General features: G+C 39.1%; 1 protein-coding gene across 1 annotated transcript in view; it reads right to left on the bottom strand.

Annotated features, from left to right (window-relative positions):
- Nucleotides 1-5,413: 5,413 nt before the first annotated feature.
- MINPP1 (multiple inositol-polyphosphate phosphatase 1) overlaps nucleotides 5,414-23,141 on the bottom strand; it is a 90,054-nt gene continuing 72,326 nt past the window's right edge. Inside the window, exon 6 of the mRNA XM_063435059.1 lies at nucleotides 5,414-5,932. Coding sequence (XP_063291129.1) covers nucleotides 5,533-5,932 — 400 coding nt within the window. The 3' untranslated portion in view covers nucleotides 5,414-5,532. The remainder of the gene's footprint in view (nucleotides 5,933-23,141) is intronic.

Genomic DNA, 23,141 nt, shown 5'->3' with positions numbered 1-23,141 from the left:
TGCAAAATAATTAATAAAAAAAAAAAATCTACTTATTTTGTTATTTGGGCTCAAAATTTCCCATTGCTTGCTAGCCATTGGTGAATGAAGAATTCACTCTTGGTCAATGTGCCATGGACCGTACAGACAATGACAATACTGTTGAGGCCTGTCTGGTAGCTAAGGACTTGAAATTGTGAGCCCAAATCATTACTACCAATGTATATAAATATATGTCTTCTGTAGGGCTTCCCTCTCCTTGCCATAACGATTACAAATACAACAGGCTGTCCTGAGTACTTTCGGCCTTGTAGATTGAAATACCATACCCGTATTTCTCTTCTGGCGATCCATAAAAAAATAAATATTTCAGACAGTTTCTATGCAAGATGGTAAAACTCGTGGAATGTAATGAGTAGTCATAAGCTGGGTCTATTTAATTTGATATAGGACATACTCTAAAATTGTAATGTTTTATTCATGAGCTGGACCTATGTAACTTAATACAGTGATGGAAAATGATCCATGAATGTTTTTTATATATATCAAAGAGAATCTTGGTGTCTTGGTGTAAATTTTTCGCCACCTTCATAGTGACCAGGAGGCACATGGTTAAGGAACTCTCCCTTCTTTTTTCAGATTTCAATGTCCCAAATTATAGGTATGAAAGAGAACCTTAGACCTGATATTAATGTATAACCTCAGCATACATGCCATGAATAGATGTACAAACTATGATGTCTTTCTTCTAAAATGAGTCCATATTGTGGCTTTTCAAATGTACAGGAGTTGCAATGCTACATACGTGGATTTATACTTTTTTTTTTATCCAATCAGGAGCTATAACTGATTATTTGAAAACTATTTTAATAGGTGATGCCCATAGAATGCCATGTAGAAGTTAACAGCAGTTTAAGGACTCTAATATGATAAAAACCTTAATGATAAAATGAGCTTAACTACAGAACATCTCCCCAATGTTTACACAGGGACATTTAAACTAGAAATTATACAATTTTTAAGAGCCGTTAAAGACAGGCTTTAACAAATCTAGATCAAATTACAAAAATTCAAATTTCGATGAAGGCAAGTATCTAAAATATATATATACTTTCTTTAAAAGAAAGAAAAGAGAAGGGAAAAAAAAACCACCAACATTGACCATATATGGCTGCCAAATGAGTCTTTTAGGCATACCAAGTGCCAGGATTCCATTGCTATAGTGATACTGATATAACATGGACCAAATATGTACCTTGAAGACTAGGCCTAGAGCTACTGCTCTTAATATTATAGGCAGTTTTTTTGGGGGCATGGCAGCAAAGATAAGCCTGTTACAACCAAATGGGGACTCAATAAGATCGCATGGCAGCAATCTAGATTTAAATTCTGAGCTACAGGATAAAAATTACTGTTTTGAAACTCTTCCTGTTTTTATTCAATAGACACTTCCATTGGCCTCATTGAGTTCTAAAGACCAATAATTGTCTGTGTTACTCACTCCCCTTGTCGTCTTGCAGTGTCTTTAAAATCAGTGGTTTGCAGTTAGCACGCAAGTACACATTTGGTTCATTGCTCTCCAGTAATGCACTCTGTAAAACCTAAAGGGCTAAGATAGTCTTTACAAGTATACCCAAGTCTATTTAGGGAAATCTTATAAAAATGCTGTGTACTCCTTTAAATATTTAATATCTTGACGTGTAGCCAACAGTTGTTTCATCTACACTAGAAAAGAAGGTGTGAACTCTTCTAAAAAAGTAACTTCCAAAACACATTTAAAATAATAAATAGCAGAAATAACAATAATAATAAATAGAATAAATTCAAAATGATCAACTCAGAAATTACATTAAAGTAATGAATACTGTTGAGGATTCTGTAATTTCCAACACCATGGTGAAGGATCTCTGAAGCGGTTCCTTCTTTACAAAAAAAAAAAAACATTGAGTAATACAAACTGTATTAAATTGTAGATCTTTCAATAGACATTAGAATGGGAAAAAAACATCAAGTGCAACACTAAATTGATGGGAGTAATCACAATACGTTATAAAACACAGTTTGGTGGATAGTTACAAAACAGAACCGAAAACAGTGAATCCGCATGATCATGTAATGACAGTGACAAAAATAGCGGTTTATTGCATTACTCTTTGAATAATGCAAGGGGAAAAAAACTGAAATATACCTTACAATCCAAGATGTAGCACTCAGGTTATAGGATCATAACTATGCACTTTAAATATATAGATTGCATTTTTTGTACATTCACTGAGCAACATTCCAGGATGAACTCACAAAGTACAGAGCATCAATCGGTTCTGTGTGTTTTCGCTCCTCAACAATCTAGCACCATGGGAAATATAGTTTTAAAACAACTGGAACGCTAATCTACATAACGCATTGGAGAGTCTGGATTCTTTTCTACTTCTATATATCTGAAGACAGGCCTTAATTAAGAAGCTGGATAAACCACTAGAAAATGTTGTGTATTTTGACAAGAGTGATGCTCAGTGTGATGTGAGTTAATCCTGAAATATGTGCTATTGTGTAATATATGTACATTGTATTTTGTACATATGCCACTATATTCTGAACACTGTATCTTAGATTTCACATCAGTTTTGTTCTCAATGTTTATTTTACACTCAATATGTTTTCTTATATTTATAGTTCAATATTCAAAACATAAAATATTAAAAGCCATAAAAAATTCACAGCCTATATTTTTTTCCCAAAACAGAACTTAAAACATAAATCCAGAATTTGCTGATAAGTGTATTAGTTCTGTAAACTGATCCTATAGCATAATAAACTGTGTTTAATTTAGAGACTTAATTTTATATCAGTGTGCTATAAAAATAAATGATACGGCACACTGAAAAAGATTAATCTATGAAGTTTATTCATTAAACAGTGAGTTGATCTAGGCTGATCTGAGATGACAACGTATAAAATGAAATGAAATTAATTAATTGGAATACATATGTAACTCTATTATTCTTTCAAAATTGGTTATAATTTGGTTTCGTTTTCATTTTGATTGGCACCTGAAATTAAGATGTAGCATAGACCTGTGTAGAGATACAGAAATAAATTTAGTAACTGATAATAGCACAAAAAAAGTAGTACCTTTTAATTTTGCATTAGTTATTTTCATTGTGAAGATTCTAGTAGAACACATGAAGGATCAATATATATCCAAGCAAGCTGGTGAGATATCTGAAACATGAAGAGCTTGTTATGGAGTGCAGGGACCACACACCACGCTCTCGGGGAATTAGTGCATTTAAAATTTAAGGTCAAAGTAACAAAACTGGTAAATGTCTTTATTCTATTCTTCCAGTTCATTAACTTTGCTCACTTTAGCCAATAACCCTGCAAGTCTACTGGATAGTAACGGGAGGCAGCATGTAGTATCCATCTCTGTGCAGCAAATGTTTTACAAGTACAACATTGAGTAAAGATAGTGCCTTAATAGTTATGGAGATAAACATATAAAATAGAGCCTACATTTCATCAATTTCATTGCAATTCTGATTCTCGGCCAATTTTTAAGAGGCGTTTGAAATAAGAAGTACTTTGGCGTGGTCTTACTCAGAATTTTATTTTCTTTCACTACAGTGTGGCTTGATGATAAAAAAAATAATAAATTACAAAAACATAAATAAATAAAAAAGAGTGGGGACCAGTTGTTTAAGTAAAACCTCCCAACTGGAAATGGTGAATCATCAGCAGTAGCAATGTTGCAAAACAGGTTCAACTTTACTTTATGTCCATATTTTTTGTTTGACTGTTTTTAAAAAAAAATATATTCTCTCACCGACGTATCCTATAGCTTTTGGTTTACATTTTTTTCCGAAATGTCATCTAGATATAACATGTACAACCAACTCACTGTTCAGCAAATATATCTCCTTTGTTTAAACACACCAGTTTATAAATTTGGCAATTCAAAATGACCCGTCACTTTGGTTTCCACACTTTGGAATTTTGATTTCCACATATATAAATTTCAACATACAGAAAATATTAAGCAATGTAAATAAAATAATAGGAGATAATGCAATGTGCTAAGCAAAACTGAAGTATCTTCATAAGGTTTCATCTAATGTTTAGATTATTATGTACCTTATTTTAAGCTTGCTGAATAACATCTTAAAGTAACACAGTAAGTGACATTTTTATTTTCAGTTGATCTTAGGAATGGGATATGTAGTGATTTTTTTTTTTGGAATGGTTGGTTATGCTGAATGCCCTTTGTACCCAAAGTAATTCCAAGATAGCTAAAAACCCAATTTAATCGAAAGAAAAAAAAATTGAATAGAGAGTTTCCACAATGTTTAAAGTAATATGCATTTATGGAAATAAGATTTCTGACTACCGCTATTTCAGAAGGTTCAGGTCAATGAAAAGGTTTAAAAACCTTAGTGGTTAAAAAAAAAAAATTGCTATTTTATCACTATTACAGCGATTAAAAAAAACAAACAAAAAAAAAAAACTAACATATTTAGCAATTAAGATTTCACTCCTATACAATTCAAAGTTTAGTGAACGACACTAAAAGTGCAAGATGGGTAATTCAAAGGTAATTTCAAATTTTAGCTGAAAAATGTTGGATCATTATTCAATTCAGTTTTGTTTTAAATTCGGCTCTTTAAAGGACCATTATAGGCACCCAGACCACTTCAGCTTAATGAAGTGGTCTGGGTGCCAGGTCCATCTAGGGTTAACCCTTTCTGCTGTAAACATAGCAGTTTCAGAGAAACTGCTATGTTTACATTAGGGTAAATCCAGCCTCTAATGGCTGTCTCATTGACAGCCGCTAGAGGCGCTTCCGCGCTTCTCACTGTGATTTTCACAGTGAGAAGACGCCATCGTCCATAGGAAAGCATTGAGAATGCTTTCCTATGGACTGGCTGATGGCGCGCGCGGCTCTTGCCGTGCATGTGCATTCAGCCGACGACAGGGAAAGGATGAGGAGAGTCCAGCCCAGCGGGACCCTGAGGGTGTTTTCCTGGCACTATAGTTGTCCTTTAAGCCTAAGGTTTTAACATTTTCTTTGAATTCTTGACAATTTACACTTTAGCAAATAAACCTGTCAGTATATAATTCAACCTTGCTACTTTAACTTATGTGTCAAGCTGTGTTTAGAATATAGGAAATATGTATATGTAGTGTACTTCTAAAAAGAGTGGTATCATTTCAAAGGGTTCTCTTCACCGAAGTACAAGGCAATTAAAGAAAACTTACTCTTGAAACTGAGTTTTAAATCGCTTGAGTGCTTCTACCATCACTTATGGAAAAAGCAGCTATACAGAAAAAAAAAAAAGAAAAAGAAAAAAAAACATTCTTCTTTTCTTTATCATTTTTTATCAACTAACAACCCTTTAATGTTTAATAATATTATATATGATGCATTGTGAAAAAGAAGATTACCACCTCTCTCCAAAAAGAAATAAAAACAAAACAACAACAAAAAAAAAAACCATTCAGAAAGCCACCATATTTTCTTTTACCATAAGCAGTTAACTACAGCTATGTGTAACTGCATCATAACTCATCCTCTGAGACATGGCCAACTTTCAGCAATTTACACTCTTCTGTAACGTGGCAGTTTTCAAGGAGGTGACTGTATTGCTTCTTGAGGTCATTGTATACGCAGACAGACTGGTGTGAGTGAGGAAATGGCAGAAGGTTTTCATTCAGCAGCATTTGCACTTGGTACTCCTCCTCAGGGTTCTCGGCCAAATCGCAGTGATATAGCACAAACACCAGGTTGGAAGCGTAGGGGACAATACGGCCGCTGCGAAATTTCCTTTCACTTTGTAAACTGAAGTTCTCAGCTGTAAGAGGCTTCTCGTCCTTAAACAGACCCATCAGAGCTAGAAGGGGCAAAAGGGTCTCTGCGTGTCCAAACTGCATAACCACCGGGTTGGAGACTTTCTGGGACCTGGAACAGAATGCATTGTTACTAGATAATGTTCACATATCTTAAATATGTAAAATGCTTAAATAAAATACACTGAGACAACATATTAAAAATAAATAAAAAGAGTAGGCTGTGCTAAAGACAGCCATCCACTGTCACAATGGTATATTTTCAGTATGAACCTTGCATTCCATTTTTATAACATAACTTGAATTAATACTCAACACAAGGATGGGGCGTAGCCTGGCAGGCAAGCGAGCAAGACGTGCTCTGCTGGAGCTCCCGCCGATCGGTACACTCACGGCCCAAAATCTGAGGGTGATACGCAACAGGACCCGAACACTGCATTTCAGAAACCTGGGGAAACCAGCACGTACCTGCAGATACCCGATATGCCTCTCACAATGCCGGAGAACCGAGATGGCGACTTGTGGCCTACGAGATTAGGCGGGCTGGGAAGGCGGCCGCTCCCAGCTCCCAACTTCGGACCACAGACAAGCACCAAACCCTCCCCCCCCCCCCACGGACCAGGGGGGACATCCCGGTCCCCGCCACATGGAGCTGGCCCTGCTGCACGCCTGCAGTCGGAGCCGACAGCCAAAACCAGCAGGCCGGGGGTGAGGGCCTCCAAAATGGCGGACACTAGCGACAGTCGAACTCGAGGGAATCAGCAGCAGCCTGCAAAACCCATTCCCACCTCTAACGCAAACAAGATGAAGGTGAAACAAAGCGGGGCAGCAAATTCACATACCCTGTCAACAATGGCCACACAGCCTAAGCCTGAAATGCAGAGCACCAGCCTCAGGACACACAGGTCCTCATTGGAAATCTTTGATTGGCTCTGCACAGGCCTCAGGGAGGCTTTACACAACTGGGGAGTGACTCACCGCCAAGCTACATCAATAGTGGCCTCATGGATACGTCCTGCAGCGAGGCGCAGCCACTATGTGCCTCCAAGATGGCCGTCCGGCACCACAGACTCCGCCGGGCCTTGAGGCGGGAAGTGGCACCAAACCCTCCGTGCGCACGAACCCAACAGCACACACGGCACAAGGGGGCACCGAACCAAACGACGCCCACACATGCCCAACCTGACCGAAACGGCAACAAGCGCAACACGACAAGCATCTCCCTATACCAGACAACACCGCAAGCGAACGCACAACCGCACCACATGGGGGACACCGCCGAAACAGAACCCCGAAGCGGAGACATCAGGCCCTGTGGAAGCAAAGATGAGCCCAGCGGACACAGAGCACAGGACTTACCATCAATGGGTATAGGCTGAAAGGCCTATAACACTGCCCCACAGGGGTAACCATAGTCTGAACTGCTTTGAACTCTCATTCCATCAAAGTACCCAGACGCAGAAATGTAAAGCAGGCCACAAGTGGGCAATACCCCTTTGATAACGCAGGACTCACTGCACAATGCTCTTGATGGTTTATTTATCTTTGATTTATTTTTTATCTTTTATTTATTTATTTTTCTCACCCAGTTGATTAATAGCAAAGCAAAGTTTCAAGCATTATGTTTTATGTTTAGTCACTCATGATTAGGACAGCTAGGATAGCCGGTATAAAAATTCTGACTAGCTAAACGACTCCACGCACTGCCACTCTGCACCTATGCAGATATAGCTAAATGATATGCATTTACGTTACTTGAATTGTTTATAGCGTGATTATAGCACTGTTCTAACATACTTATAATTCCAATCTGTGTTTAAAGCTAAATGTTTAAGCCTGATTTAAAACTAAAATATGTGTCACACACACACTAAAGCGAGAGATAACCTGTCACACACACACTAAAGCGAGAGATAACCTGTCACACACACACTAAAGAGAGAGATAACCTGTCACACACACACTAAAGCGAGAGATGACGGTATCAAGGCGAGTGATAACAATATTAACGCGAATGATGAGAACTACCTAGTATAACCTTGAACGTAGATTGTATGCTCAAACCTTGTTCTTCTCCTTTGTCTCTCCTCTACCAACTTTTCCATGATATGTACGTTTTAATAAGCAAAACTTTTAATAATTCGCTCGTTGTTAAAGTTGATTGCACGTACTAGTACGCATACCTACTCACAAAAAATGTGCAGATTAAACCTGTCATGACGATGTTAACGTTGATATACCTGTGACTGCTGTCGTGGCATAACAGGATTGCTTGTAACTCATAAGGCACAACAAAAATAAAGAATTATAAAAAAAAAAATACTCAACCCAAGGACTGTCCACTCTTATTCCATGGATGATAAAAGGTTGACGGATCACTAACCTGGGATGTATTGGAAATTGGCTAGGGCCAATATAACCAAATTGAAAACATTCTCCTTTTTGGATACTATTCCAAGTTTGATCTTTTGTACTACATTTGCAATTATTTGGTCAGTTTCTTACAATTGCCAGTTTAGTGAAAATCAGCCTCAGAGTGACTGCCTGGGATGTCAGGCAAGTCCCCACATTACGATCGCTGGGGGAGGGGGATCGCCAGTAATCAGATAAGTGCCTCTTTGCAATCATTAATACCTGATTTTTGTCAGTCATACCTGGTATGTCTGAGGTTGGGAAGGGGTTAAAGACACATTACTGTAAGTATTATTGCTGTGAAGCTCTGGTATACAATCAGACACACCAACAATATTGAGTACCTAGAACACAGGGACAGAGGGATTTGAGCCCAGGACTGTCCCTCTTAAACATTGACACTTAATTGAATTTTATCTTTAGGGATCTCACATGTTTTAAGATTAAATTTAAAGTCAAGTAAGACAAAAAAATAAATATAAAATCAACCAGTTAAAGGAACACTCAGGACCCCTAAAGCACTTTAGCTTGCTGAAATGCTTTATGTGTAAAGTTCAAAATTTAATAGAAATGTGCACTTTTATAAATTAACCGTGTTACACCCATCAGCTGTCAGATACCCAGTCCTGTTACTTCCTGTTTTGGTTAGCTCAGTGGAGCTAAACTCAAGAAACAGCACTTTCCCAGAGACCTGCCTTGCAAAGACTTCTCATTGCGCTGCATTGGGAAGTCTGTGATTGGACAGCAAGAGAAAGTCTAAATCGGGTTATAAGGGAGGGCTTGCAAATGCAGCAGACACGAGAAATACAGCTTTAGCAAGCTGTTTTATATATACAACACATCGGGAAAAACAACTAAACTTGGGGTCTGGTTGGTGTTTCCACCTTCCAGGCCTCTAGTTTGAGTGTAGCGCTGTATAGATCTATTAGGAAATAAGTATATGTAGACTCATTCCTCTTATTTGCTTGTTAGGGGGTGTACATAAAAAATAAAAGAGATATATAGAATAATGGTGCAATATTGCATAAACCCAGTCAGTAAATATTTGTAGTGAGTTCTAGTTTACTCACATTTTTTAGAGCCTTTTGAGATTTTAGGCTCTAAACTTCCAGGCTTCCGTGTCTTTAAGGTAGACAGCTTAACCCCTTTTGTTCCCCTCCTTCCTTGAGATTCTTACTTCAAATGTGTCTCCACATTGTGGGTATGGAAAGGCAAAAGGGAAAAAAACGGGGACTCTAGGTGTAGTATTTTAAAAAACACTTTTTGGAAGTATATGGATGTTTAAAAGGGTGCTCACCTTTTCCAGAGCCTTTTGGTCACTGGCTCTAAGTTTGCAGGCTTAGTGTCAAAATGGGGTGACACCTCCCCTTACCGGAAGCAAGTGCAGGATACAGTAATATATATATATATATATATATATATATATATATATATATATATAACTATTTATTAATTAGTACATTAAAATAACATTAAAAAGTAATACTGGAACTAGAAAATAAAAAATCAATATGTAAAATAATCAGTAGAAGTTCCTTTCCTTCTGCCAAGACGCGTTTCGCTGTAATTAGCTTCCTCAGTCGGCTAGAACTTCTACTGATTATTTTACATATTGATTTTTTATTTTCTAGTTCCAGTATTACTTTTTAATGTTGTTTTAATGTACTAATTAATAAATAGTTATATATATATATATATATATATATATATATATATATATATATATATATATATATATATATTACTGTATCCTGCACTTGCTTCCGGTAAGGGGAGGTGTCACCCCATTTTGACACTAAGCCTGCAAACTTAGAGCCAGTGACCAAAAGGCTCTGGAAAAGGTGAGCACCCTTTTAAACATCCATATACTTCCAAAAAGTGTTTTTTAAAATACTACACCTAGAGTCCCCGTTTTTTTTCCCTTTTGCCTTTCCATACCCACAATGTGGAGACACATTTGAAGCAAGAATCTCAAGGAAGGAGGGGAACAAAAGGGGTTAAGCTGTCTACCTTAAAGACACGGAAGCCTGGAAGTTTAGAGCCTAAAATCTCAAAAGGCTCTAAAAAATGTGAGTAAACTAGAACTCACTACAAATATTTACTGACTGGGTTTATGCAATATTGCACCATTATTCTATATATCTCTTATTTTTTATGTACACCCCCTAACAAGCAAATAAGAGGGGTGAGTCTACATATACTTATTTCCTAATAGATCTATACAGCGCTACACTCAAACCAGAGACCTGGAAGGTGGAAACACCAACCAGACCCCAAGTTTAGTTGTTTTTCCCGGTGTGTTTTATCTTACAGTGGGATATTGGGAGTACCCACAGAGTGTATATAGCAGCTAAAAAATACACTACATACATTATAAGAAGCGCCAACCACAACCACACCTATTTGTGTTTACATTGTTTTATATATACCCCTATGAAAAATGCATTATTACATGCATACATGTTTTCATTTGGGGTATACAATGGTTTACATTTTTTTAGTATTTGGACAATGGAGTGTTCCTTTAAGAACTGCATTGCCTATATGTAAATATTTATAATTAAGCCTAAATCTGTGATAAAATACTAACTACATTCTCATGTGTATTTCCCAAAGAATCTGCTGTGTTGTATCATATGCAACTGTATTATATGAGATGTATTTGAAAACTACACTGCTTTATAAGTGAAATTGCAGAACGTCTTGATGGTAAGGTATGTCTTTTTGCTGATGATACTAAGATATGTAACAGGCACGATGTTTCAAGAGGGATAAGCCAAATGGCAAAAGATTTAGATAAACTAAAAAAATTGTTAGAGTTGTGGCAGCTGACATTTAATGTGGATAAGTGCAAGATAATGCATCTTGGATGTAAATACCCAAGGGCAGAGTACAGAATATTTGAGAGTTCTAACCTCAACATCTGAGGAAAGGGATTTAGGAGTAATTGTTTCAGATGACTTAAAGGTAGGCAGACAATGTAATAGAGCAGCAGGAAATGCTAGCAGAATGATTGGTTGTATAGGGAGAGGTATTAGCAGTAGAAAGAGGGAAGTGCTCATGCCATCGTACAGAGCATTGGTGAGACCTCACTTGGAGTATTGTACGCAGTACTGGAGACCGTATCTCCAGAAGAATACTGATACTTTAAAGAAAGTTCAGAGAAGGGCTACTTAACTGGTCCATGGATTGCAGGATAAAACTTACCAGGAAAGGTTAAAGGAACGTAACATGTATAGCTTGGAGGAAAGACCAGACAGGGGGGATATGATAGAAACATTTAAATACATAAAGGGAATTAACACAGTAAAGGAGAAGACTATATTTAAAAGAAGAAAAAACACCACAACAAGAGGACAGTCTTAAATTAGAGAGGCAAAAGTTTAAAAATAATATCAAGAAGTATTACTTTTCTGAGAGGGTAGTGGATGCATGGAATAGCCTTCCAGTTGAAGTGGTAGAGGTTAACACAGTGAAGGAGCTTATGCATGCGTGGGATAGGCATAAGGCTATCCTAGCAATAAGATAAGGCCAGGGACTAATGAAAGTATTTTGGAATATTGGGCAGACTAGATGGGCCGAACGGTTCTTATCTGCCGTCACATTCTATGTTTCTGTAACAAGAACAGTACACAGAAAGAAAACGCCCATAGGTCAAATTCATGACCATCATAAAACATAAAACAAAAAACAAACATTACAAGCACAAAAATATCTTGAATACACTTGAAGCCTATAATATAATGCATGTAAAACTATATTTCACAGTAGTAACTACATCTGAAGTGGATGACCTTAAGCAAAATGGGGAGATATTGGGTATAGCTATAAAATCAGATAACGCTGAGAACGGGCAATACAATGATTTACCAATATTTTTAGTTCTGATTAGGACTTATACAAGTTTTAGCTTATACAATACAACAATATCACCCTTAAAAATCACAAGTGGAAAAACGTAAAGTGGGGAGGTAAAAAACAGAAAGAAAAGTTTACCTATATAATAATACCCCACACTTTAGAGTCTGACAAAACAGGACTCCTCCCAGTCCTCTCAATATATATAAGAATATAAGATCTACAGTAGTAAGAAAACAAAGCTTATGGTGTACTATCTAAAATATCCCCTAAAAGTGGTGTTCAAGGTTACACTCACAAGAACAAATTTGATTGAAGGCACATCGAAAGTAAAGTCGACAGAAGGTCTTCCCCACGTAATGGGCATGTAAGAGAGAAAAGTAATATAATAATAAGTGCAGACTATCGGTAACCTGGTATTGTGCTTTATGTTAAAACACTTACAAAATTGCAGTGGTGCATAGGCATATCTCAGGTTGTCAGGATACTTGGTGGTAGTCCACCAGCATTCTCATTTAATCAAAATAAAAAAAGGAAATAAAACGTCTTTCTAATCGAAAGTAGAATTTATTACAAATACATAAAAACAAACATAAATAGAATACAAAATATTCTCCTACAAAAGTCCCAACCCTACGCGTTTAGTCTGATGCTTCAGACTTCCTCAGGGGTAAAATCAAAGTGGAAGATCCAGTCTCCTGTGTACAAATCATTCTTACCGCCCGGCTTGGCTTTAAAATCTCACATAACCCCTCCTCCGGATGCCTTAAGCCCGTCCGTGTCGAGGGGAAGTAGCTGTCGCTTGTTGTATGCGTTCCAAGCCTCGATTCTGACCGCCTTGCGGTCATGTGTGCGTTTCATAGAATACGTCTGCGTTCCAAATACATGGAGACTGGCAAAAAAAGCTTGCGTTCCAACTCAAGCGTTCATGAAGTGGGTACTTAGACTGTCAACTCTATTTGTGGTTCATGAAAAAGTCCAGTGTGCCATAAATAATCAAAATAAAACATGTATCATTATCTTAATATAATGATTTGAAGATAACAAATAAAAAAATACGATATACAAAGATAAATATTGCATACAAATGGATTAATACACAATTATTCTAATGACCTGTATGTATATAAAGATACACACAGATAAATGGAAAAATAATAATATAAAGAATACAAATTCATAAAGAATAGATAAAAGCTGATATGAATCAATACACATATAAGTCAATTAAATGTAAGTATGGAATGTTAGAAGGAACGCCAATATATGGTCAAAGGGATTCTAAAGAATATCCATTGCTTAAAATATATATATATTTATTAGAGAGATGTATATTAGTTCTAGAATACAATAAGGTGATCTGTAACCCTAAAAATAAAATAAAATAGAAATAATTTGCTACTAAAATCTCCTCCACAAAAACAATTAGGACGGGTCAAAATAAAGAGAAATGACTAAACATCTAGTCTGAGATGGTCAATATAATATAAAATGTAATGAAAAAAATTATGGTTTAGAAAGGATTTTTTCATTATAAAAATTTAACAAGGTCTAATTAAAAAAATTAGTTAAAACATTTTAATTTAGGAAACACACCAAATCGAAATCTGCATTCATACCGCTCTGTAAGGTCTTAAGCTTATGAATCCAGAAACCCTCTCTTTTTCTTAATTTTAACACCAAATCCCCTCCTCTTTGGTCTAGTGATACTTGTTCGATGGCTATAAAGCTAAGATCATTATTAAAAGGACAAGAATTACAATGCATAGGGACTGAATGTGTAGTGATCTTTTTCCTTAAAGGACCACTATAGTGCCAGGAAAACAAACTTGTTTTCCTGGCACTATAGTGCCCTGAGGGTGTCCCCACCCTCAGGGTCCCACTCCCGCCGGGCTGAAGTTGGAGGAAGGGGGTTAAACACTCACCTTTCTCCAGCATCGGGCTCCCTCAGCGCTGGGGACTCTCCTCCTCCTTCCGATGTCATCGGCTGAATGTGCATGCGCGGCAAGAGCCACGCGCGCATTCAGCCAGTCCATAGGAAAGCACTCTCAATGCTTTCCTATGGACGCTGGCATCTTCTCACTGTGAAAATCACAGTGAGAAGCGTGGAAGCGCCTCTAGCGGCTGTCAATGAGACAGCCACTGGAGGCTGGATTAACCCATATGTAAACATAGCAGTTTCTCTGAAACTACTATGTTTACAGCAGGCAGGGTTAATCCTAGATGGACCTGGCACCCAGACCACTTCATTAAGGTATTATAATGTTCAAGGCATCTAACTTTGGCTTTTCTCCCTGTCCTCCCCACATATTGTGCCCCACATCCACAAGTGATGAGATACACAACATGTGTCGAGGAACACGAGATATGATTGTTGATTTTAAAAACATCTGACATCTGGGTGCTTGTGAACTCTTTATATGACCTATAAGTATGCCTACACACTTTGCAGTTCCCACGTGTGGAAACCCAACTTGAATTTGATCCTTCCTTCTCTCCTTTGGTAGGTGCTAGGGGCTAAAATGTTCTTAAGATTATTGCTTTTTAAAAAAATAGTTCTCGGATACCTCGGAAGTTTATTCTTTAATATATCATCTTCTAAAAGGAGTGGCCAGTGTTAATAATGTCAAATGCTTTCAAATTATACTGTGTGTTGAAAGCATACTCAAAATTAGAATTCTCTCTCGTGTGTTTAAAATTCTGAAGGAAGGGGGGGCGGGGCCTGACCTCAGAGCAGAGCAGCCGCATGGTATCACAGCTCCTGCTCCCGGGGGCGGTTATTACCCATTTACCGACCGGAGCAAGCTCCCAACGACCCAAAGCCTGCTACCGGGAACCAGGGGACAGCATAAGCTACCCACTCATGCCAAACACGACAAATTTCTTGCCGGCTCCTAGCACGCTGCCTCTGCGGCCTACAAGCCTGGCCAGCGCGGAAGAGGCGGCCGCTCTCCTGCCGCTGCAATCAACGAAGACTCTCAGAAAGGCACGCACCCCCCCCCCCCCCCTCAGACCGGTGGGAGTTATCCCAGTCCACACGGAGACAAACAAACTCACCACACAATCTCGCTTGGTTTAAGCAGTACCCACGAGGTCCAAGATGGCAGCCAACAACCCAGTAACTCAGCAGGGTGAAAGGGTACTTGCCCTGGACTGGGAGACTCGGTTCCTGAAGACATTTGACAACATCTGCCAGCAGTTCTGGAGGAGAGTGGAGGCGTGGAGTCGGCAACCGATTATACCTGCTCCCAATAGGCAACCGACAGGCAGAGTGGAGGATCAAGTGGCCCCGAACATCAGCCTGTAGAACGCGTAAGTGGAGGATACACCGCCGCCCGAGATCACAGGACTTCCACCCCACAGCGCGACAAGTCGGCGGACCCCTCCAAGAACAGCACGGGACCCCAGCATGATCCAGGTTGGAGAGGATTAAAGGGCATGGAACGATCAAAGGCCCACTGGGTCTGTCGGCAACACCCCTCCCCACTGCCTTACACTACCACACATAGAGGCAGACATGCTCCCCCCTGCAGGTATCGGCTCAAGCACCTGGCTGACAGACAGCAGGAACTCCACAGACCTAATGATCTCACGGGACAATACCCTGCCAGCACTACACTCTGGGTTGGACTCTGACTCCAACTCCTATGACTATTGACCAGTGGCCAACACACAGTGTATTGGTTACCCCTTGGCCCCCACAGGGGTGTCTCCCACAGAGTTGAACTATACTAATCTATGTTTCAATCTGTATCTTGCTCAGTAACTTATGGCACCTCATGTACTTACCTGCCTAGCTTGTTTGCTCTGCCTAGTCTACTACATATGACAAACTACTACTTGTCCCACCATACTAGCTTGACTCTAAACTCCTGACATCCAGGTCTAGCATAACGTATATGGCAAGCGCGCAGCTTTATTCACCTATGCATTTGCATTGTTTCCTGTACAACGAGCGCTGCCTTTAACATGCCTTTACCATTATATGACTAGCTACCTGTACTGGACACTCTTGCAGACCTGTTATCATTTACTTATATGCTACTTAACACACGACTGATTTCATACGTTATAAAAAAATGTGTGCTGTTACTCGAAATGCCACGCTACCACCAAAAATTGTTGTAACTAAGCTTGTGGACGCTGTTGTGGCTAGACAAGCCTGTATTGTTGATCTAAGCACAATAAAAAATAAAGAATTTTAAAAAAATTCTGAAGGAAGACATCCCTATCTTTCTGTCCTATTTTCTCTATTTCTTCATTTAAAAGGTTTTCGGAATGACCCTTATCTAAGAATCTTTTAAAATATTCGTCTGTTAAGTTTAATTTGGAAGAGGACAAGGAGATAGACCCTAAATTCAAAGTTTTTTTTATTGATATCAATTAAATTCATTTTAACCCATAATTATTAACAACAAGTTTTTTCTACAGATCAAGGCTACTGCCATGGGCACCAAGTTCGCGCCAAGTTATGCCAACATATTTATGGACCACTGGGAGAGATCCAATGTATGGTGTAACAACCCTTTTGGCGCGAGCTTGGTGCTCTGGAAGAGGTACATTGATGACATTTTAATAATTTGACAGGGGACAGAAAATTATTTAAAAGATTTTATCATTCTTATTAACAACAATGATTTGTCTCTCCATTTCATCCCGATATTTGGGAAGGATCAAATTGATTTCTTGAACCTTAGCTTCTATATAGAGAATTCACAAATTGAAACCAAGACTTTCTTTAAAGAAACTGATAGCAATAGTTATATCCAGTGGTGTATCCTGGTTTTGTGCTGCCCTAGGCAGGACAAAATTCAGGCACCCCTCCTCCCCCCCCCCGCGCCACCCCCCCCCAACCCTTCCCCCCGCGCCACCCAACCCTTCCCCCCGCCCGCATTCTAAATACACACACACATTCACTGACAGATACGCATACACTAGCTATCAGAAACACACAAACTAGGGATCGACCGATATTGATTTTTTAGAGCCGATACCGATACCGATATCCTGTGAACTTTCAGGCCGATAGCCGATATAATTTGCCGATATTCTGTACATTTACCATTTTGGAAAATAAAAAACTATTTCTAAAGGTAAATGCACAAAATATACATGCCACGTGTAGTGGATGCAGTGTGTTTAGACAGGGGAGCTGTGTATGTGTGTGTAGTGGATGCAGTGTTTGTGCAGTTTGTGTGTAGTGGATGCAGTGTGTGTGTAGTAGATGCAGTGTGTGTGTGTAGTGGATGCAGTGTTTGTATAGTGTGTGTATATAATGCAGTGTGTGTGTATATAATGCAGTGTGTGTTTATATAATGCAGTGTGTGTTTGTATACTGTGTGTGTATAATGCAGTGTGTGTATAATGCAGTGTGTGTATAATGCAGTGTGTGTATAATGCAGTGTGTGTATAATGCAGTGTGTGTATAATGCAGTGTGTGTATAATGCAGTGTGTGTATAATGCAGTGTGTGTATAATGCAGTGTGTGTATAATGCAGTGTGTGTATAATGCAGTGTGTGTATAATGCAGTGTGTGTTTGTATAATGCAGTGTGTTTGTATAGTGTGTGTGTGTGTAATGCAGTGTGTTTGTATAGTGTGTGTGTATAATGCAGTGTGTTTGTATAGTGTGTGTGTATAATGCAATGTGTGTGTATAATGCGTGTGTATAATGCAGTGTGTTTGTATAGTGTGTGTGCGTATAATGTAGTCTGTTTGTATAGTGTGTGTGCGTATAATGTAGTCTGTGTTTGTATAGTGTGTGTGTGTGTGTGTATAATGCAGTGTGTTTGTATATAATGCAGTGTGTTTGTATAGTGTGCATTATATATACACACACTATACAAACACACTGCATTATATATACACACACACACTATACAAACACACTGAATTATATACACAGTGTGTTTGTGTAGTGTAGTGTATGTGTATAATAATAGTGTGTGTGAGGGGGCATTTTTTATTAAAACTTTTTTTTTAATTTTTATATTAAATTATTTATTTTTTATTTTTTATATATTTAATTATTATTATTTATTTTTTGTTGTCCCCCCTCCCTGCTTGTTGCCTTGCCAGGGAGGGGGGATATGTTAATCCCTGGTGGTCCAGTGGCATTGGCTTAGCTGGGGGAGGGAAGTGGGGCAGGCAGCAAGCGTTTACTCACCTCCGAGCAGCTCCTCCAGCTCCCCAGTGTAAATCTCGCGAGACCCGCGGCCGTCAGAGCTGGCCGCGGGTCTCGCGAGATTTACACTGGGGAGCTGCTCGGAGGTGAGTAAACGCTTGCTGCCCGCCCCCCCAGGACCGCCGGGCTTGTAATGAGCCTGGCGGTCCTGGGAGGTATTATCGGCAATATCGGTATCCCTATTGGCCGATACCGATATTGCCGAAAATACTGAATATCGGCCGATTATATCGGTAAAACCGATAATCGGTCGATCCCTAACACAAACACTAACAGACACACTCACACTCAGTAACAGACACACTCACACTAACTAACAGACACACTCACACTAACTAACAGACACACTCACACTAACTAACAGACACACACAGTAACTAACAGACACACACACTAACTAACAGACACACACACTAACTAACATACACACACACAGTCAGACACACACACTAACAGACACACACACTCACTAGCACACACACACACAGACTAACAGATACACAGACTGACACTCTCACAGACACACACACTCTCACAGACACACTCTCACAGACACACTCTCACAGACACACTCTCACAGACACACTCTCACAGACACACACACTCACCCACATTAACAATTTTTTTTAAATTTATTTAAACACCCCCCCCAGCCTCCTTACCTTTGGGAATGCTGGGGGGGGGGGGTGTCTCTGCAGAGGTGTGTTTCCCTGGTGGTCCAGTGGCTGCTGGGCGGTCGGGCGGCGCGGTGCGGCCGGCGAGGGAGCACTTCCTCTGAGCTCTCTGCTCAGCTCCCTCGCGCGCCGCCCGCAGAGTGAGGCTGGAAGGCGGAGCCGGAATATGACGTCATATTCCGGCTCCCAGCCTCACTCTGCAGGCGGCGCGCGAGGGAGCTGAGCAGAGAGCTCAGAGGAAGTGCTCCCTCGCCGGCCGCGCCGCCCGACCGCCCAGCAGCCACTGGACCACCAGGGAAACACACCTCTGGAAGTGCTCTTGCGCCGCCCGACCGCCCAGCATGTCTGTTAGCCGCGAGGTAACAAGGCATTTGCCCTGGGCATTTGGGGGCGGCGTTTTTTGCCGCCCCCTGGAAAATGCCGCCCAAGGCAAATGCCTTGTTCGCCTCGCGGCTAATACGCCCCTGGTTATATCCACATTAACAGTGGACATCACCCTAAGTGGCTATCTAGTGTTCCAAGAAGTCAGTTCACCCGGATTCGGAGGAATTGTACGGACAGGAATATGAATGTTGAACAGACAAATATTTTAAAAGAAAGATTCTTAGAGAAGGGTTATTCCGAAAACTTTTTAAATGAAGAAATAGAGAAAATAGGACAGAAAGATAGGGATGTCTTCCTTCAGAATTGTAAACACACGAGAGAGAATTCTAATTTTGAGTATGCTTTCAACACACAGTATAATTTGAAAGCTTTTGACATTCAGCGTATTATTAAGAAACACTGGCCACTCCTTTTAGAAGACGATATATTAAAGAATAAACTTCAGAGGTATCCGAGAACTATTTTTAAAAAAAGCAATAATTTTAAGAACATTTTAGCCCCTAGCACCTTCCAAAGGAGAGAAGGAAGGATCAAATGCAATTTGGGTTTCCACACATGTGGGAACTGCAAAGCGTGTAGGCATACTTATAGGTCATATAAAGAGTTCACAAGCACCTAGACGTCAGAAGTTTTTAAAATCAACAATCATATCTCGTGTTCCTCAACACATGTTGGATTTGGGGCACAATATGTGGGAAGGACCGGGAGAAAAGCCAAAGTTAGATGTCTTGAACATTATAGTAACGTAAGGAAAACGATAACTACACATTCAGTCCCTATGCATTGCAATTCTTGTCCTTCTTTTAATAATAATCTTAACTTTATAGCCATCGAACAAGTATCACTAGACCAAAGAGGAGGGAATTTGATGTTAAAATTAAGAAAAAAGAGGGTTTCTGTATTCATAAGCTTAAGACCTTACAGCTGAGAGGTATGAATGCAGATTTCGATTTGGTGTGTTTCCTAAATTAAAATGTTTTAACTTATTTTTTAAATTAGACCTTGTTAAATTTTTATAATGAAAAAACCTTTCTAAACCATAATTTTTTAATTCAATTTTATATTATATTGACCATCTCAGACAAGATGCTTAGTCATTTCTCTTTATTTTGACCCTTCTTAATTGTTTTTGTGGAGGAGATTTTAGTAGCAAATTATTTTTATTTTATTTTATTTTTAGGGTTACAGATAACCTTATTGTATTCTAGAACTATGAAAAGAGAAAGAGACTGGATAGGGATTAGAATGGAATCCTCCCAATTCACAGTCCCTATACCCCAAAGAGACACTTGTTCATAATGGAATGGCAAAAAAAAAAAAATGCCCGTATATAACTTACTAAATGAAATATAAGAAAAATAATAAATTTTTATTAATCCCACTTAGGGAGAAAATGAATAAGGATAAGTAAAGATAATAAGTGAAAAAATGTGTATAAACAGTGATAAAATAGAACAAATATTTACAGGAGTCGTCTATAGTTTGCTATACGTTCTCTGCACCTTTATAATAGTAATAACCAGCTACTGAAAGTAGGTTTCTTGGATAGACAGTGTAGAAAAGTATTCATATGGTTAGCAACAATTTTTCAGTAACCACAGCAGCTCTATTGGTGTGCAGGGGGGGAGAGGCTGAATCACTGTACTAGCAAGCCCCTCAAGGGTTAATACCAGATATAAATAGATATCGCCCATAGAGGAAAGTAATTAAGTAAATAGATGACTGCCATACATTGAGGGTGCAACCAGAGGCTAAAAGGCTACTGATTTGCCTTGATCTGTGGCCAAAATTCGTCAGGAGAATAGCTCCGTGATTTAATAATCAGAGAATGAGTATAGCAGATAACCAATTGGATGTACTCTTTAGGTCACCCCAATTAGGAAAAAAGAGGGTATAGGTACAGGATGCTGGGAACCTCACCAAAGAGGCTCATAAGGTGAGAATGCTAGCAGTAAAAAATCGTCACTTCCCTAGTGAGTTTACTTTCTCAAATGTGAGCTTAAGTGCTAAGTAAGCTAAGGTAGCGATAGAAGATACTGCATATTAGCCAAAATCCTAGGTTCCTAAGTCCCAAACACCCAATCGGAGTAAGAACAATTCTCTCCTACTAAGAACTAAAGCAAACAGGATACCTAGACTGCCTGAACTTAAATATAGACCATGTGGTCGCGGTAAAAGCTCAACGCGCGTTTCGGCGCTGCTGATGCGCCTTTCTCAAGAGCTTACCGGACTGGTATCGCGTCACAATTTTAAACCTCATAAACTCCGCCCCTTGATCTCTGACGTCATCGGCATATGCGATTTGCGTCAGTCAAGTGGGCGGGGAATGGGTAGATGAGTGGCAGGAAACATCCTCACTGCTGGGGAATGGGTATAGTTAACCCTATGTGTCCCTGTTCGTGCAGGAGGATGTTTGTTAGAGTAAATCCTAAGATAGGAAATTTGGTAAAGTATAAAAAGTATATTTCAAATGGAATGAGCTGTTTGTATTGTGTGCATACAACAAATGTAGGAATAAGTAATTACGAATTGAAAGAGTGCAGAAAGTGAAAAATAATAAATAAATCAATAAATAAATAAGCAAAAAACAATTGAATGAAAGTTATTTGAACATACTAAAAGAGGTATATACATATATACATCAATGCCTTTACAGTAGTAGCCATTTGTGGGGTGGTATATTTGGGCAAGAATAGTAGGTATGTCAAAATAGATATATACTGATTATTAATGCATTGGTATACTGTATGGTGAAGGCATGATCTTAATAGTGTGAGTACCACAGTAAAGGATATATACAGAAGCTCTATAAAAGAGACAGCTTATCGAATTCTATATCAAAGCATATAGAGTTAAATATATACTGATTATTGATATATTGGTGTACTAAGAGGTAAAATACTAGTAATACAAATAATCAATCATATAATCAACATAGAGGAAAAATAATACACCTGACAACATGCTTCTCAGTGAATCAAAAAAGGAACCCATAATAAAATGGGTACTAAGAAGCACTAATGTTTTAGATAAATGGGGCAAAGGAGAAGCCTTCATTTAGACCTTTTGGTTGTAGCGTCTTGAGTCTATAGATCCAAAAGCTTTCACGTTGCCTTAGGAATCTGTCATGATTCGTAATTACTTATTCCTACATTTGTTGTATGCACACAATACAAACAGCTCATTCCATTTGAAATATACTTTTTATACTTTACCAAATTTCCTATCTTAGGATTTACTCTAACAAACATCCTCCTGCACGAACAGGGACACATAGGGTTAACTATACCCATTCCCCAGCAGTGAGGATGTTTCCTGCCACTCATCTACCCATTCCCCGCCCACTTGACTGACGCAAATCGCATATGCCGATGACGTCAGAGATCAAGGGGCGGAGTTTATGAGGTTTAAAATTGTGGCGCGATACCAGTCCGGTAAGCTCTTGAGAAAGGCGCATCAGCAGCGCCGAAACGCGCGTTGAGCTTTTACGGCGACCACATGGTCTATATTTAAGTTCAGGCAGTCTAGGTATCCTGTTTGCTTTAGTTCTTAGTAGGAGAGAATTGTTCTTACTCTGATTGGGTGTTTGGGACTTAGGAACCTAGGATTTTGGCTAATATGCAGTATCTTCTATCGCTACCTTAGCTTACTTAGCACTTAAGCTCACATTTGAGAAAGTAAACTCACTAGGGAAGTGACGATTTTTTACTGCTAGCATTCTCACCTTATGAGCCTCTTTGGTGAGGTTCCCAGCATCCTGTACCTATACCCCCTTTTTTTCCTAATTGGGGTGACCTAAAGAGTACATCA

This window comes from Pelobates fuscus, chromosome 10 (genome assembly GCF_036172605.1).
Source record: "Pelobates fuscus isolate aPelFus1 chromosome 10, aPelFus1.pri, whole genome shotgun sequence".
Taxonomy (NCBI): Eukaryota; Metazoa; Chordata; class Amphibia; order Anura; family Pelobatidae; genus Pelobates; species Pelobates fuscus.
Note: the sequence above shows the minus strand (reverse complement) of the source record. Positions and strands in the feature narration are given on the sequence as shown.